The sequence below is a fragment of the Serinus canaria genome, chromosome 8 (genome assembly GCF_022539315.1).
Source record: "Serinus canaria isolate serCan28SL12 chromosome 8, serCan2020, whole genome shotgun sequence".
Classification (NCBI taxonomy): Eukaryota; Metazoa; Chordata; class Aves; order Passeriformes; family Fringillidae; genus Serinus; species Serinus canaria.
In genome coordinates, this window is record NC_066322.1 from 870,458 (window position 1) to 884,264 (window position 13,807).

The 13,807-nt window shown below is 49.5% G+C and overlaps 1 protein-coding gene across 1 annotated transcript in view; it reads left to right on the forward strand.

Moving 5' to 3' along the window:
• LOC103815082 (leucine-rich repeat-containing protein 7) overlaps positions 1-13,807 on the forward strand; it is a 94,559-nt gene that overhangs the window by 36,414 nt on the left and 44,338 nt on the right. The window contains exons 2-5 of the mRNA XM_050977504.1: positions 5,266-5,468; positions 10,386-10,503; positions 11,336-11,414; positions 12,992-13,081. Coding sequence (XP_050833461.1) covers positions 5,266-5,468; positions 10,386-10,503; positions 11,336-11,414; positions 12,992-13,081 — 490 coding nt within the window. The remainder of the gene's footprint in view (positions 1-5,265; positions 5,469-10,385; positions 10,504-11,335; positions 11,415-12,991; positions 13,082-13,807) is intronic.

Sequence of the window (13,807 nt, forward strand, 5' to 3'; positions counted from 1 at the left end):
GTCACTAAATGCCTTTGCAATTGGAGCCATCATCATCTAGGATTATCCAAAACCTTTTACTCAGAAAAGCTCCTTCAGGAAGGAATTTCAAGGGAGGAAATTGGGAATTTCGAGGCAAGGCCAATAGTAACCTTTGGAATCAATTAATATCTTATCAGAAAAGATAAAGATTTGCCTTTATATCCCAAAGGTGTAAAGGTCTGGGCATTCAAAACTGATGCTTGGTAGAAATAATTCTTCAATTTTACTTCACCCTTTTTCTGTACCTTTCCCAGATCTCAAGGTGTTCAGGTCTCTGGGGACCTGCCAGGACTTGCAGCAAAGCCAGGGAAACTTCCCCTCATTAATATTCCCTGGAGACAAAAGCTGAAATCTGATTTTTCATGCTTGATTATTTTATTTTAGGATTAGCCAAATCTGAATGTGAACCTGAATGCAGACCATTGTAATGGGGACATAATGAAGAGAATTCAATTACCAGCATTAAATGGCATTTCTGGGGGAGATATGCTGCTTATCTGGGAATTTCTGTGCAGGAAAACAATTCAGATAATATTGCACACCCCTCTCTTTGATAAGTCCAATTCCCCTTTGGAAGCTCCCTAATAATTCTGGTATTGTGACTTTAGAGCCAGAGTTCTTTAATCTCTCAGGAAGGTTAATGAAGCCTATTACCAATGGCTTCTACAACCAGAGGAAATCCCTGATTTTGCATTTCTAATGAGGAGCAGAACGGGGACATTCCCACCTCCCTCACCTGGCTCAGGGGGGATCTTTGGGACAAAATGCTTCTTGTTTCTAAACAGGGTGTGGAAAAGTGGAACTTGGATAAAATGGAGAGACTTCCCACGGAGAGTCCCAGAGTTCCTGAGGCTGGGAAAGCTTTCCAAGGTCCCTGAGCCCAACCTGTGACTGACCCTCTCCCATGTTTTTTTGGGACATCAAAGATTCCACCCCCCTGCCATGGCAGGGACACCTCCCAGCATCCCAGGCTGCTCTGAGCCCTGTCCAGCCTGGCCTTGGGCACTGCCAGGGATCCAGGGGCAGCCCCAGCTGCTCTGGGCACCAGTGCCACCCTCCCAGCCAGGAATTCCTCCCCAAAACCCCATCCATCCCTGCCCTCTGCCAATGGAAAGCCTTTCCCTGGCTCCTGTCCCCCTTGCTCCATCCCTCTGCTCATCCTGGGCTCTCTCCAGCAGCTCCAGCTCCTCCCTGTGCTGGGACAGGGCTGGGGCACTCTGCAGGTGGGGTCTCAGCTGGGCAGAGGGGCAGCATTCAGGCTGGGAATGCTCCCTCCCCTGGGAAGAAATCAAGCCGATTTTTCAGCAAGAGCAACGCTGCTTTTCAGGCAGAGAATGAGCAGCTCCCACCTCATCAGAGGCCTTTTCTGGATGGGAAAATGGGGGGGAAATGCAAAACAGCAGCAAGGACTGATGTCAGAGCTTACATAAGCACAATTCCCATGCCACAAGTACGGGATTGCAGCTGGAGACAAAAGTTTGGGATGAAGAATACGAGGTAGGGGTACTGAGAGTTACACAACTCCCAGAGCAAAGCAACAAAGTGCTGAAAACTCCCAGGCTTCGTGCAGAGCTGGTGCCCACAAAGCTGCAGCTCCCAGAAAGGTGAGCAGCAAATTTAAAAACCAAAACGTGGGTGAGGAGGTGGCAGAGCTGCAGAGAGGTTCCACGTGGCTGTCAATGCAGAGAGAGCCTCCCTCCGTTCCTCCAAGGCTCTGAGTTATCAGCAGGGCTCTGGTGCTAATTGAAATGTGGTGCTGGAAATGAACAGGGCTCCGAGAGCTTTGAAGTTCCCTAATTATTGCAGTGACCCAGACTGCAACTGGACACTGTGGAAATCAGCCAGGCAGCTCACAGAATTAATTAAAGGCAAGAAAGGAAACACAAGTGGATGCCTGGCCAGTGCCAGGAGAACATCCATGGGGAAAAGGCTTTGGGCTGAAGGAAAGCTGAGGGTTGTTTTCTCTGGTAATTCCAACCTTGAGCTCAGCTTTGTTCCGTTTCTCTTGTGTAGTCCCTGTTATCAAATCTCTTTTGGCACAGAAAAGGTAAATTCTGGGGCATTGGGACAAACTGGGAAATTCCCAGTGCCTTCCCTAGGCCAGAGGAGGGAGCAGCTGCCCTGGAACCCCCAGGAGTCCTGGTGAATGCCCCAGGAAGGGCTCCTGCTTTCCAAACGAGTCCTTTCTGGGATCTGGGGAAAAGAGGGATGTGCTCTGAAGAAGGGGAGGTTCAGATCGGATTCCTTGTTGGGGATTTAGATGGGACACTGGGAAGGAATTCCATATTAACGGTGTTGATTGTGCTGCTGAAAGAGAAGGAAAACAGGAGCAGGAAAACCATCCCTGTGTGAGATGTGTGACAAAGGAGGCACTGAGGAGAATTCCCTGCTGCTCTGGAAATAATCCCTGTTTTCTGAACCCTCTGGCCAGGGTTTTACTGCTCATTCCAGCCCTGCCACACTCCCATCCACACTTCCAAGTTCTCTGTTTTCAGCATTTCTCAGTAACTTTCTAGCTCTGCCAGATCCCTGCAAGTGGGATTTCTTGGGGTTTTCTGAATGGAATTGGAAGGGCAGGAGGGGTTTGATGTTTGGTCAGACAGCTCAGGCTGGTCCCTGAGAGCCCAGAACCTGCTGCCTTTGGCCCTGCTTGAATTTTGGCTCTGGTTATTCTGGGTATTTATTGAATTTTGGCTCAGGCTGGGGCACTGCAACAACTCCCTGAGATGCCAGCACTTCCATGAAGTGTTCTCTGGAAAACTTGTTTGGGAGAAAAATTAAATCCATCATTCATGCGTCCTGCAAACCAGCAAATTAAAAATTGATTTATCCTGGCAATCACACAGAGGCCACTTCTGGAGGTTTTTGTAGCAGCATTTTCACCACCCCTGTTCTGCACCCCCTGCTGGACTCTCAGGAGAGCCCAGAATTCCAGAATTGGGGTTGGGGTTGGAAGGGATCTTCAATCCCATTCCACCCCTGCCGTGGCAGGGACACCTCCCACTGTCCCAGGCTCCTCCTGGGACAATTTAGGGATCCAGGGGCAGCCACAGCTGCTCTGGGATTCCCATCCCAGCCAGGAATTCCTTCCCGAGGCGTTTGGAGTGTTGGAATCTGTGGAGCTGTTTCATCCCATCTCTAAATCAGCTGGGTGAACCTGCAGCAGTTTTCTGTGTCTTTCCAGCAGGTGAGGGAAATGTCTTCTCCTGTGACTCCTGACAAACAGGGATTAGTGTTTTCCTGCACAAAACATCCCTGAATTGAGGAGGGATTTGAAGTTATTGTAATTGATTTCCACAAAGCTCCTGTTTTGCTCAGATGAAGGAGTTTCTTTATAAGACAATAAACTGCAGGAACTGATAATGAGCTGCTTGCTGGAGCTGAAAAGGAGCAGGTTATTTTATGCTGCTTTTTCCTCATTTTTCTGTCTTTATTCAGGAAATAATGTGATTTTTGAGCTCTTCTGGAGGCTCTGATCCTCCTGTGTGATGTGTGACGTGGGCAGTGACCTCAGGACTCGGCTGTGGGGAATTTCAGTTCTTCAATGGGGAAAAGCACCAAGCTCTGGTGCTTCCAGGGGGAGTGGAAGAGGGATGAGGAATCCCCTGCAGGGATTAAGGAATGGATCAAGCTGCCCTGTCCCTGACTCAGCCCAGTCAGGGGGTGGCTCCTGGACTGAGCCTTTTCCATCAGCAACCACCAGCACCAAGGAAAGGATCTCTGAACATCAGGAGAGAGCAAAATGTAGGGAAGGAAAGTGTAATTACCAGAGCTGGAATTAGTCCAGGGTAGGAATTAATAATGCTGAAATGAATAAAAAGTTTAATTACCATGAGCCCACAGGGCGTGAAATTCTGCTCCTTTCAATCGTGGCCCAGGTCCTTCCATTCCGTACTGGTGCTTGCTACAAAAACCTTATTTTGCTTTATTTGGACTAATTCAGTGAATTGTTTTCCTAAATCCAGCTCAAAACCTTGGGAGTGGTTTGGAAAGTGGGAGTTGAAGGCTGAGCCCTCCTTGCCTTTGTTTCAGGACAGCCTGGTTTATCCAGAATGTTTAAGTAACTCCCAAAGGTGTCCAGGGTGGATTTAGGGACTGCTTGATGAATTTGGGGCGTTCCCCCCATCCTGAAGTGGGTTTGTTCCACAGGGAGTAGGGCACTGTGTAAGGTTACTCACTGAGTTAGGGGTGCCCACGCACACTGGGGGTGAGGAGGGTCTGCACCACTGGGATTGAGGGTGGGAGAAGTTTGGGAACACTTCTGGATGTGTGTTTTAGTGCAGGAAATGGAGTGGGTTTTGCTAAATCCCCTCTTGGAGCTTCCAGCAGAGCCTGGGTGGCGCAGGGGGAGCAGGAACGGTTTGGGGTCGCTCTGTAGCCAAGGGTTCCATCCCTGCTTTCCTCAGCTGCTGCAGGAGCCCGTGGGAGCAGCAGTGGGAGCTCTGTGGGTGTGAGGGATCCAGGGATAATTCCCGTTTCCCACGGGAATCCCACCCAGGTGCCTCCACCTGCATCCCTGCCAGCTCTGGGCCAGGGACCGGCCTTGGCTCTGTGCTTCCATGGGTGGGTGTGGACCCTGTGCCTTCCCATTTTCCCACTAAAGCCAGGCTTGTGGCTGGGCTAGCTGTGTTCCCTTCCCCCCCAGAGCAGGGAACAGCTGCAGGGTCCAGTGTCACCAACATAGTTTATGAGAAATCCTTTACTTGGGATTTTTTCCTCTCCTGAGAACTGAGAGGCCTCGGAACAAACGTAAACAATTCTTATCAGCTGCTGTGGAATGCCACAGGGAAAATCTGTGATTGGCCCCGTCAGACTGTTTGCAATTAAGAGCCTATCACAATTCACCTGTTCGGCCCCTCTCGGGCTGAGAAGACTTCAGTTTACACATTCTTTTCTATTCTTAGCTTAGCTTTGTAGTGAAATCCTTCTCTTTATTCTTTTAGTATAGTTTTTATGTCTTATATATCATATCATAATAAATCAAGCCTTCTGATGCATGGAGTCAACTGTCTTGTTTCTTCCCTCATCCTGGGACCCCAGGAAAACCACTGTAATAGTCCAGGTTCTCTCCTTGCACTCCAAATGCCACCTTTCCATTCCAGCCAGGCGCCTCAGACACCACACAAGGTGCACTCTGCATATCCTGGGGAAATCTGCTTTTCATGAGTTAGAATCTGCAGCAGAACTCCCAAGAGCATTCCCCAGAACGCTGCTGAGATGCCCTTTTCCCCTTTCTGCCCCCAGTATGCTGCTTGGAGATGAGCAGCAAAAGGAAGCTGATCGGGCGCCTGGTGCCGTGCCGGTGTTTCCGCGGCGAGGAGGAGATCGTCTCCGTGCTGGACTATTCCCACTGTGGCCTGCAGCAGGTGCCAAAGGAGGTCTTCAACTTCGAGAGGACCCTGGAGGAGCTCTACCTCGATGCCAACCAGATTGAGGAGCTTCCCAAGGTAATCCACGTCCTGCTGGGGTGCCAGGGCAAAGCCTGGGCTGTGTGCCCGGCCCTGGGGAGAGATGGAGATGGGGCTCCAGGGGTATTCCTTGGAATTGGGGCTGGGCTGGGAGGAGAAGGGACTCCTGCTCCTTCTTCACAGCACGGGAATGGGGCAGCCTGGAGCTTGGAGCGGGGAAAAACCATTCTGCAAAAGAAACAGTTCTGGCCCTGGAAATTCCTTTGGTACCCAGTACCTGGATCAGGAGTCACTGATGCCTGTGGATCCTCTCCATCCCTGCTTTTCCTTCAGGACCAGCCTTTATCCCTGTGGGACATTCCTGGGGATGCCAGGGCTGTCTCCTGTGTCAGGATCAGCCCCTTATCCCTATGGGACATTCCTGGGGATGCCAGGGCTGTCCCCTGTGTCAGGATCAGCCCCTTATCCCTATGGGACATTCCTGGGGATGCCAGGGCTGTCCCCTGTGTCAGGATCAGCCCCTTGTCCCTATGGGACATTCCTGGGAATGCCAGGGCTGTCCTCCCTGTCAGGATCAGCCCCTTATCCCTATGGGACATTCCTGGGAATGCCAGGGCTGTCCCCTGTGTCAGGATCAGCCCCTTGTCCCTGTGGGACATTCCTGGGAATGCCATGGCTGTCCCCTGTGTCAGGATCAGCCCCTTGTCCCTATGGGACATTCCTGGCAATGCCAGGGCTGTCCCCTGTGTCAGGATCAGCCCCTTGTCCCTATGGGATATTCCTGGGGATGCCAGGGCTGTCCCCTGTGTCAGGATCAGCCCCTTGTCCCTGTGGGACATTCCTGGGGATGCCAGGGCTGTCCCCTGTGTCAGGATCAGCCCCTTGTCCCTATGGGACATTCCTGGCAATGCCAGGGCTGTCCCCTGTGTCAGGATCAGCCCCTTGTCCCTGTGGGACATTCCTGGGAATGCCAGGGCTGTCCCCTGTGTCAGGATCAGCCCCTTGTCCCTATGGGATATTCCTGGGAATGCCAGGGCTGTCCCCTGTGTCAGGATCAGCCCCTTGTCCCTATGGGATGTTCCTGGGAAATGCCAGCTATCCAAGCAGGAGTTCCAGAACTGCCCTGAGATCATCCAAGCCATCCTTCCCATGTAAATCTCCCCTTCTGGAACTTTCCAATCCATTCTCCTGCTGATCAATGTTTGCTATAAGGAATTAAAAGTTACTGTAACCAAAATGTTCTGGAAACAAAGGAGGGAAAGGTGGAAAAACCAATTAGTGGCAGGTGCTGGCTCCATAATGAAGCGTGAAGGGATGGGATCCAGGCCTTAATGGAATTTTTCTCCACAATAATGAAAGGTGCTTACAAATCTTTAATTAAACATTGCCTCATTCTCCATCATCTCGCAGCAAATTTCCCGTTTTTGCTGCACAGAGACTGTAAAAATTCCATTTGCAGAAGTACAAAATGGGTTTTTTTCCATGCCATGGAGTTGCTTTGCTGGGATCTGACGGTTCATTGCTTGAGAGGCCTCACTCTGTGGAGGAATTCTGCACAGATGGTGGGGCAGGGAAGCCAAAATCCCTTTATTTTCATGGAAAATGCTGTGGAGAGCTGCCTGAGCTCTCCTGGAGACAAAGCACAGAACCAGCTGAGTTCTATCCCCAGAAATCCCAAATGGATCCTGGGGAAAACCTCCTTCTTCTCCCTCTTCTTCTCCCTCTTCTTCTCCCTCTTCTCTCCCTCTTCTTCTCCCTCTTCTTCTCCCTCTTCTTCTCCTTCTCCTCTCCTTCTCCTTCTCCTTCTCCTTCTCCTTCTCCTTCTCCTTCTCCTTCTCCTTCTCCTTCTCCTTCTCCTTCTCCTTCTCCTCTCCTTCTCCTTCTCCTTCTCCTTCTCTTCTCCTTCTCCCTCTTCTTCTCCCTCCTCTTCTCTCCTCTTCTTCTCCTCTTCTTCTCCCTCTTCTTCTCCTCCTTCTTCTCCTCCTTCTTCTCCTTCTTCTTCTCCTCCTTCTTCTCCTCTTCTTCTCCTTCTCCTTCTCCTTCTCCTTCTCCTTCTCCTTCTCCTTTCCTCCTTCTCCTTCTCCTTCTCCTTCTCCTCTCCTTCTCCTTCTCCTTCTCCTTCTCCTTCTCCTTCTCCTTCTCCTCTCCTTCTCCTTCTCCTTCTCCCTCTTCTTCTCCCTCTTCTTCTCCTCCTTCTTCTCCCCTTCTCTCTCCTCTTCTCCTCCTTCTTCTCCTCCTTCTCTCCTCCTTCTTCTCTCCTTCTCCTCTCCTTCTTCTCCTTCTCCTCTTCTTCCCTTCTCCTTCTCCTTCTCCTTCTCCTTCTCCTTCTCCTTCCTTCTCCTTCTCCTTCTCCTTCTCCTTCTTCATCTCCTTCTCCTTCTCATCTCCTTCTCTCTCTCCTCCTTCTCCTCCTTCTCCTCCTTCTCCTCCTTCTCCTCCTTCTCCTCCTTCTCCTCCTTCTCCTCCTTCTCCTCCTTCTCCTCCTCCTTCTTCTCCTTCTTTTCCTTCTTTTCATTATCCTTCTTGTCATTCTCCTTCTTCTTCTTCCCCAATAATAATAATAATAATAATAATAATAATAAATAATAATAATAATAATAATAATAAATAAAATAAATAGTTCCCTTATTTTCCTTCTGCTACTGAGGAATACTGGAAGTGCCTCTCATTTAGGGAGGGATTTTTGGGATATTTGAGCTGGGCCTCTTGGAATGATCAAAGTGTTTCAGAAAACAAACATATCAGAGCAAGATGCCAGGATGCTGTATGGAAAAAATGAGGACCAAAGGGAAGAGGTCCAAAACGCTGAAGCTGGGACAAAGGTGATAATTTTAATTTAGAGTAAATCGAGTTTAACATAATCTTGGCCATGTGGAAGAGAAGATTAATGGCAGAGTTAATAGCACTCATTGGTTTTTGTCTTAAGCCTTTATTAATTGTTACCAGGAATTCAACAGCTGAAATAATTCCTTTATCAAATTTTCTGCTCGAGGTGTTTTTGCTGCAGAGCTCAAGGCTTTTTTTTCATCACTGAATTAATATTCCAGGAGAGAAAATGCCTTTTTTTTCCCCATGAAACTGGCACTGTAATACTTCACATGAACTTTTGTGTTTTACATCAAATTCTACCATTCTCTCCTCCCTCTGCAAATGTGTTTCCAAAGAATTTATTCCCGAGGAAATTTTTGGTCATTTTCTGTTCTTTGCCAAATATTCTGTGCCCCTGATATTACAAAATTCTTTTGACTCAAAACTCTTGATCATGTTTTATTATTTAATGAGGAAACCCCTTGGTTGAGCCCAGCTCTACTTTAGTTTCACCTGCTGCTCCAGAGTCCAGTAAATTATTTTGCCTTGAACTGGTGCCTCAAACTCATTCTGCCTGATTTTATTTTTACTTTCCATTCAGGTATCACACTGATGATTCTTTCCCTGCTGGTTTTCAGTTCTTCATTTCTTGTATTTCTCTGTTTTTTTAAGGATTTACAAGATGTTTTTATATCTCTAGCTCTCTTTTTTGGCTAAATTCAGCCAAGTCTCTTTATTCTCTTTGCCTTTGACTTCATTCTCCTGCTGCAAAAAATCCTTTATTTGTGTGAGTCAAGTGAATTGGTGACTAATAAAGGGAAAATTGATCTGGATGAGAGTGGAGTCATTGGAATCAGCATCCAGAAAAACATGAGTGGGCTGGAGTTCTCCCCAGAGGTGCAGAAAAAAACCCTGATTTCATAACTCAGAGCTTGGTAGCATCACTTGGATTTGGTCTGAGAGGAATTTAAGTTGTTCCTGGGCAGAGGGAATGATGATTCCAGCAAAATCCTGATGGCCAGGGAGCTCTGGAAAAATATCTGTTAGCATCCAGTGGGTGAAAAAAAGCAATTTTGGGACCTCATTCCCTCATTCCATGTCTCATATTCCTTCTGATGCTTCATAAAATCGTTCCAGAGGGAAGACTTTTAATTGGGCTTCTCCCTCCAGCAATTCCAAAGCCTTGGGTGTGTCCAGGTGGGGTCAGAACTGTGGGTTCTGAGCCTTCCTCAGCTCCCAAAGGAATTCCTGCTGAAAACTGGGAATCCACTTCTATAAAATTGGAATTTGACAGAAAAATTAGAATTGAGTCCTGAATTTTGGGCAGGGATTTCAAGGAAGTATCCTCTGGCTAATGCCAAAGCATTTTTGGACCTTGAGGATAATTGTTTATTCTGAATGCAGTCACAGCATTTTAAAATCCGCCGTGAAATTTAATTATGAAATAAAATATTTTCATTTACCAGGAGGCACAAAAGTTTGGGAATTTTAATGACGAATAAGAAGCACACCAATAAATATGAATTACATGCAATGATGTCAGAATCACAGGATATTTATTGTGTGAATTCACAGGTTTTGAGTGGTTTTGGACATCTCTGTTTGTCTTATCCCCTGTCACTGTCACGTTTTCTGAAAAATCCCTTTGCCAGGATTTCCTCTCCTGGGAAGCTGAGAAGCCTCAGGGAAAAGGGAGAACAATATTATCTCCTTTGCTTCTCCTGTGTTTTGCTACTTTGGAATGTGGTTGGAGATTGTTTATCCAGCATGGGAATTGTTCTGACTCAATGACCAATCATGGTCAGGCTGGGTCGGACCCTGAGGAGAGAGTCAGGAGTTTTTAATTCATATCTCCTGTAAGGATCCTTTCTCTATTCTTTAGTATAGTTTTAGGATAGCATTCTTTGATATAATATAAAATATGATAAAATAATAAATGAACCTCCTAAGAACATGGAGTCAGATTCATCGTTTCCTCCTGGGGACCCAGCAAACACCACAATCCCCACCAACCGTGGGAATGCCTTCCCAAAAATCCCCCGGGGAGGGTGGAATTCTGCTGTGGCCAAGGTGGGGTTGTGCTGTTGGCCTGTCAGCAAGGATCCCAAATGGATTTCTTTCTTCTCCCCCGTGGAACCCCCGGAACAGCAACTGTTCAACTGCCAGGCCCTGCGGAAGCTGAGCATCCCCGACAACGACCTCTCCAGCCTCCCCACGTCCATCGCCAGCCTGGTCAACCTCCGGGAGCTCGACATCAGCAAGAATGGTGAGGGCTCCCCTTCCTCAGCATCCCCCCCAAAAAAAACAGGGGCTGAGTTGGAGTTTGGGCTCTTCAGGGTGTGGGAATTCGCTCCCCGTCTCGGGTTCCGCACCCGGCGCTTTGGGGGAGGGTCTGTGCAAATCCAGCTCTGCTTTTTCCTTTAAAAAACTGAGTTTTCTTCAGTGCCCTGTGCTCTGGGGGCTTCTGCCCGGCTGGGAGTAGGAATGTGAGGCCAGTTTTCCATGCACTTAGGAACATTCCACTTCCAAAGGGGTTCCCAGCTCGCTGGGCTCTTGTGGAGGGGTTTAAACAACTCCCAGGATTTATCTGGGCTGGTTTGCTGCTGTGCATTCCCAAATCTGGGAATTTTCATTCCATTTTCATATCAAAGGGCCTAAAAACCTTTGCTGTCTGAGCTCAAGGGTCTTTGTTTTTAAAAAATGAGGCTTAGGAACTCCTGGAAACATTGGGAAATTTCTTGTCAGGGGAGGCCTGGAGACCCTGAGGATTCTGTGAGAGAAAAGCAGCTTGGGAAGGGATGAAGGCACAAATCTCAGCACAAACTATGTCACTGTTCATTCTGGAACATTACATAAATCAAGCATTAGCAGAAAAGTTATAATTTTGTATTTTCAGGTATTTATTGAGAGCCTGAGCATCACCTTTTGGATGATAATTCCAAACTGTGTTTCCTTCCTGCTCGAGCTGAAGTCTGAGCTGGAAATCCCAGCTGAGCATTTATGAACAAAGCAGGCTGAACAGTTTTGGTGTAGATAATATTTCTCTGGGTCTAATAAATGTTTTTGTGTATCTAATACTCTTTCCATGTTTTTTTCAGGAATCCAAGATTTCCCAGAAAACATTAAGTGTTGTAAGTGTTTAACAATAATCGAAGCCAGCGTCAACCCCGTGTCCAAGTGAGTACCAGGAGCTCCTTTTGCTCATTCCAAGGGCACAAAATGTGCTCTGCATGAGCTCAGGCTTAATCTGAATGTCTTGCTAGCTGTTTCAATTTAAACAGTTTAAATTTGTTTCTAATTTAAGCCCAGAGTGGGTTTGTCTGAGATCTGAGGGCTCTGTTAGTGCCAGTCAGGCTGGGCAGTCTCCACACACAGCAGTGAGGCTTCTCCTGGACACTTGGCCAGCCTTTATTCCTTATTCCTTATTCCAAAATCTTGCAAAAAGAGCAACAAAAAATGAGTTGTAAATCCAGAATTTACAAAGTGGAGGGAGGGGGAGAAGGGTGAAATGTTGATGTTTCAGTTTAAAAAAATAGAGAGAAAGGGAGAGGGATAGAGGAGCCAAGAATGAGAGGAACAGAGGAGAGAAGGAGAAAAAAAGAAAAAGATTAAGAGGCAAAGAGAGAAAGAGAAGGAAGGCAGGGATGGATGGAGAGGACGAATGCGCAAACAAAAGAGAAGAGAAAGGAAGAGAAGAGCAGCACGATACGCGACGATGCAGATCCGCGCCCACCTCCGCTCTCGCCTAGAAAGCACGCACAGATCCTCTCGCACGCCTACTCACGCGCCGGAAGCGTCCTCGCCTCCAATCCGATCCGCGACTCGCCTCGACCTCGGCACTCGCCGCGCGCCCGCTCAACGCGCCCCGTCCCTGACCTCGTGCCGCGCTCCTGGCCTCGGCCTCTGCACTGACCGGCTCCTTCCCGGACCGGCCACGTCCTCTCTCCCTTGCACCTCCCACTGCCCTGCACGGCACTCCCTTCCCGGCCATTGGCCCCCCGGCCGGCCCGGCTTCCCCGGCCCGGCCCGGCCACGGACCTGGATTCCCCTTCCCGGCCCTGCCGTGCCCTGCCTTCCCTGGCCCGTCCCTGCCCCGTCCTTCCTTCCCTTCCCTTCCCTGCCCTGCTCCGTGCCCGGTCCCGTGCCCGGCCATGCCCGTGCCTTCCTTAGGCCTTGCCCGCCCTTCCGGCTTCCTGCCCTCGCCACTGCCCGGCCCGTCCCGTCCCCTACCACTTCCCTTCCCTTCCCCCCCCCACTTCCCCTTCCCTTTTGTGGGCCCTCCCGCGTGCCTTTCCCCCTTTCCGCATTCATCCGGCCCGGCCCGGCCCTGCCCTTCCCGCCGTCCCCTGCCCCTTCCCCGTACCCTTCCCTGGCCTTCCCGTCCCGTCCACCCCTGCCCCTTCCTACCCGTTCCCTTCTGCCCTCCCTCCCCTCCCACCCCTGCCCCCGCTCACCCTCCCCCGCCCCGCCCCAACAACGCAAATCCCCCGAACCTTTGGTGTTTGACAGACTCCCGCAAGCAGGAAGGGAGCAGAGGCTGCTGTCCCCTGAACGTGCCAGGCCTTTGCATTCCCTGTTTGCAGCAATGCAGAGGAGATGGGAATGGGCAAAAATGTCTGTTAAAAGTGAGTTCTTCAGGAGAATTTGGGTAGAAGTAGGTGAGAGAGAAAGTCACCTTTCTGCTTCTAAATATACATTGTTATTATCTCCATGGCAACTCGGGGTGAGCATTAAGGTTTGCTCTGTTTTTTTAGGCTGCCAGATGGCTTCACACAACTTCTAAATTTGACCCAGCTCTATCTAAACGATGCCTTTTTGGAGTTTCTTCCAGCTAACTTTGGAAGGTAAGGATGAGTCACGGCAGCACATTCCTGTGCTGAACCCCCCTCAGGCTCCCAGGGACCTCTCAGAGCTGGCTGCCCTTAAAAATGAGCACAAACCCCGAGATTTTGGCTTTCCAGCCCGTCTGTGAGTGAGGCTGTGTCAGGGGTGGGAGGGGATGGACTCTGGGGAGAAGCTGAGGAGCTGCAGGGCTCATCCCTCTGCAGGGAGCCAGCTGGGGCAGGGCCAGGTTCCCTCTCAGGGACCCTCCTGGGGACAAAGGGACAGGAGGGTGAGGAGCTGTGGGCCAGAAGGGCAGGGAGAGCTGGCTGAGGGTGCTGGAACAAGCCAAGGTGGAATGTGGAAGCAGAACAGGGAGAGGAGTCAGTATGGTGTTGTCAGATATTTCATGAACAAACAAAAAACCCAGCAGTAGTTGCAGAGGCATGAATTTCCATCTTGAGGTTGCATAGCAGGGTCCTGGGGACAAGGGTTTTTTTTTGGTCACCAGTCAGAGTGTCACCAGGATCGGTGCAGGGTGTTTGTTCACCAGTCAGAGAGTGGCACCAGGGTTCTTTTTCAGGGGGTTGGTCACGCAGAGTGTCACCACAGGTCATTGTCAGTGTTTGGTCACCAGAAGATGTCACCAGGTCGTGTGCAGGGGGTTTGGGTCACCGTCAGAGATGCACCAGTCAGTGTGCAGGGGGTTTTGGTCCCTGTCAGAGGGTTGTCACGGGGGGGCAGGAAAG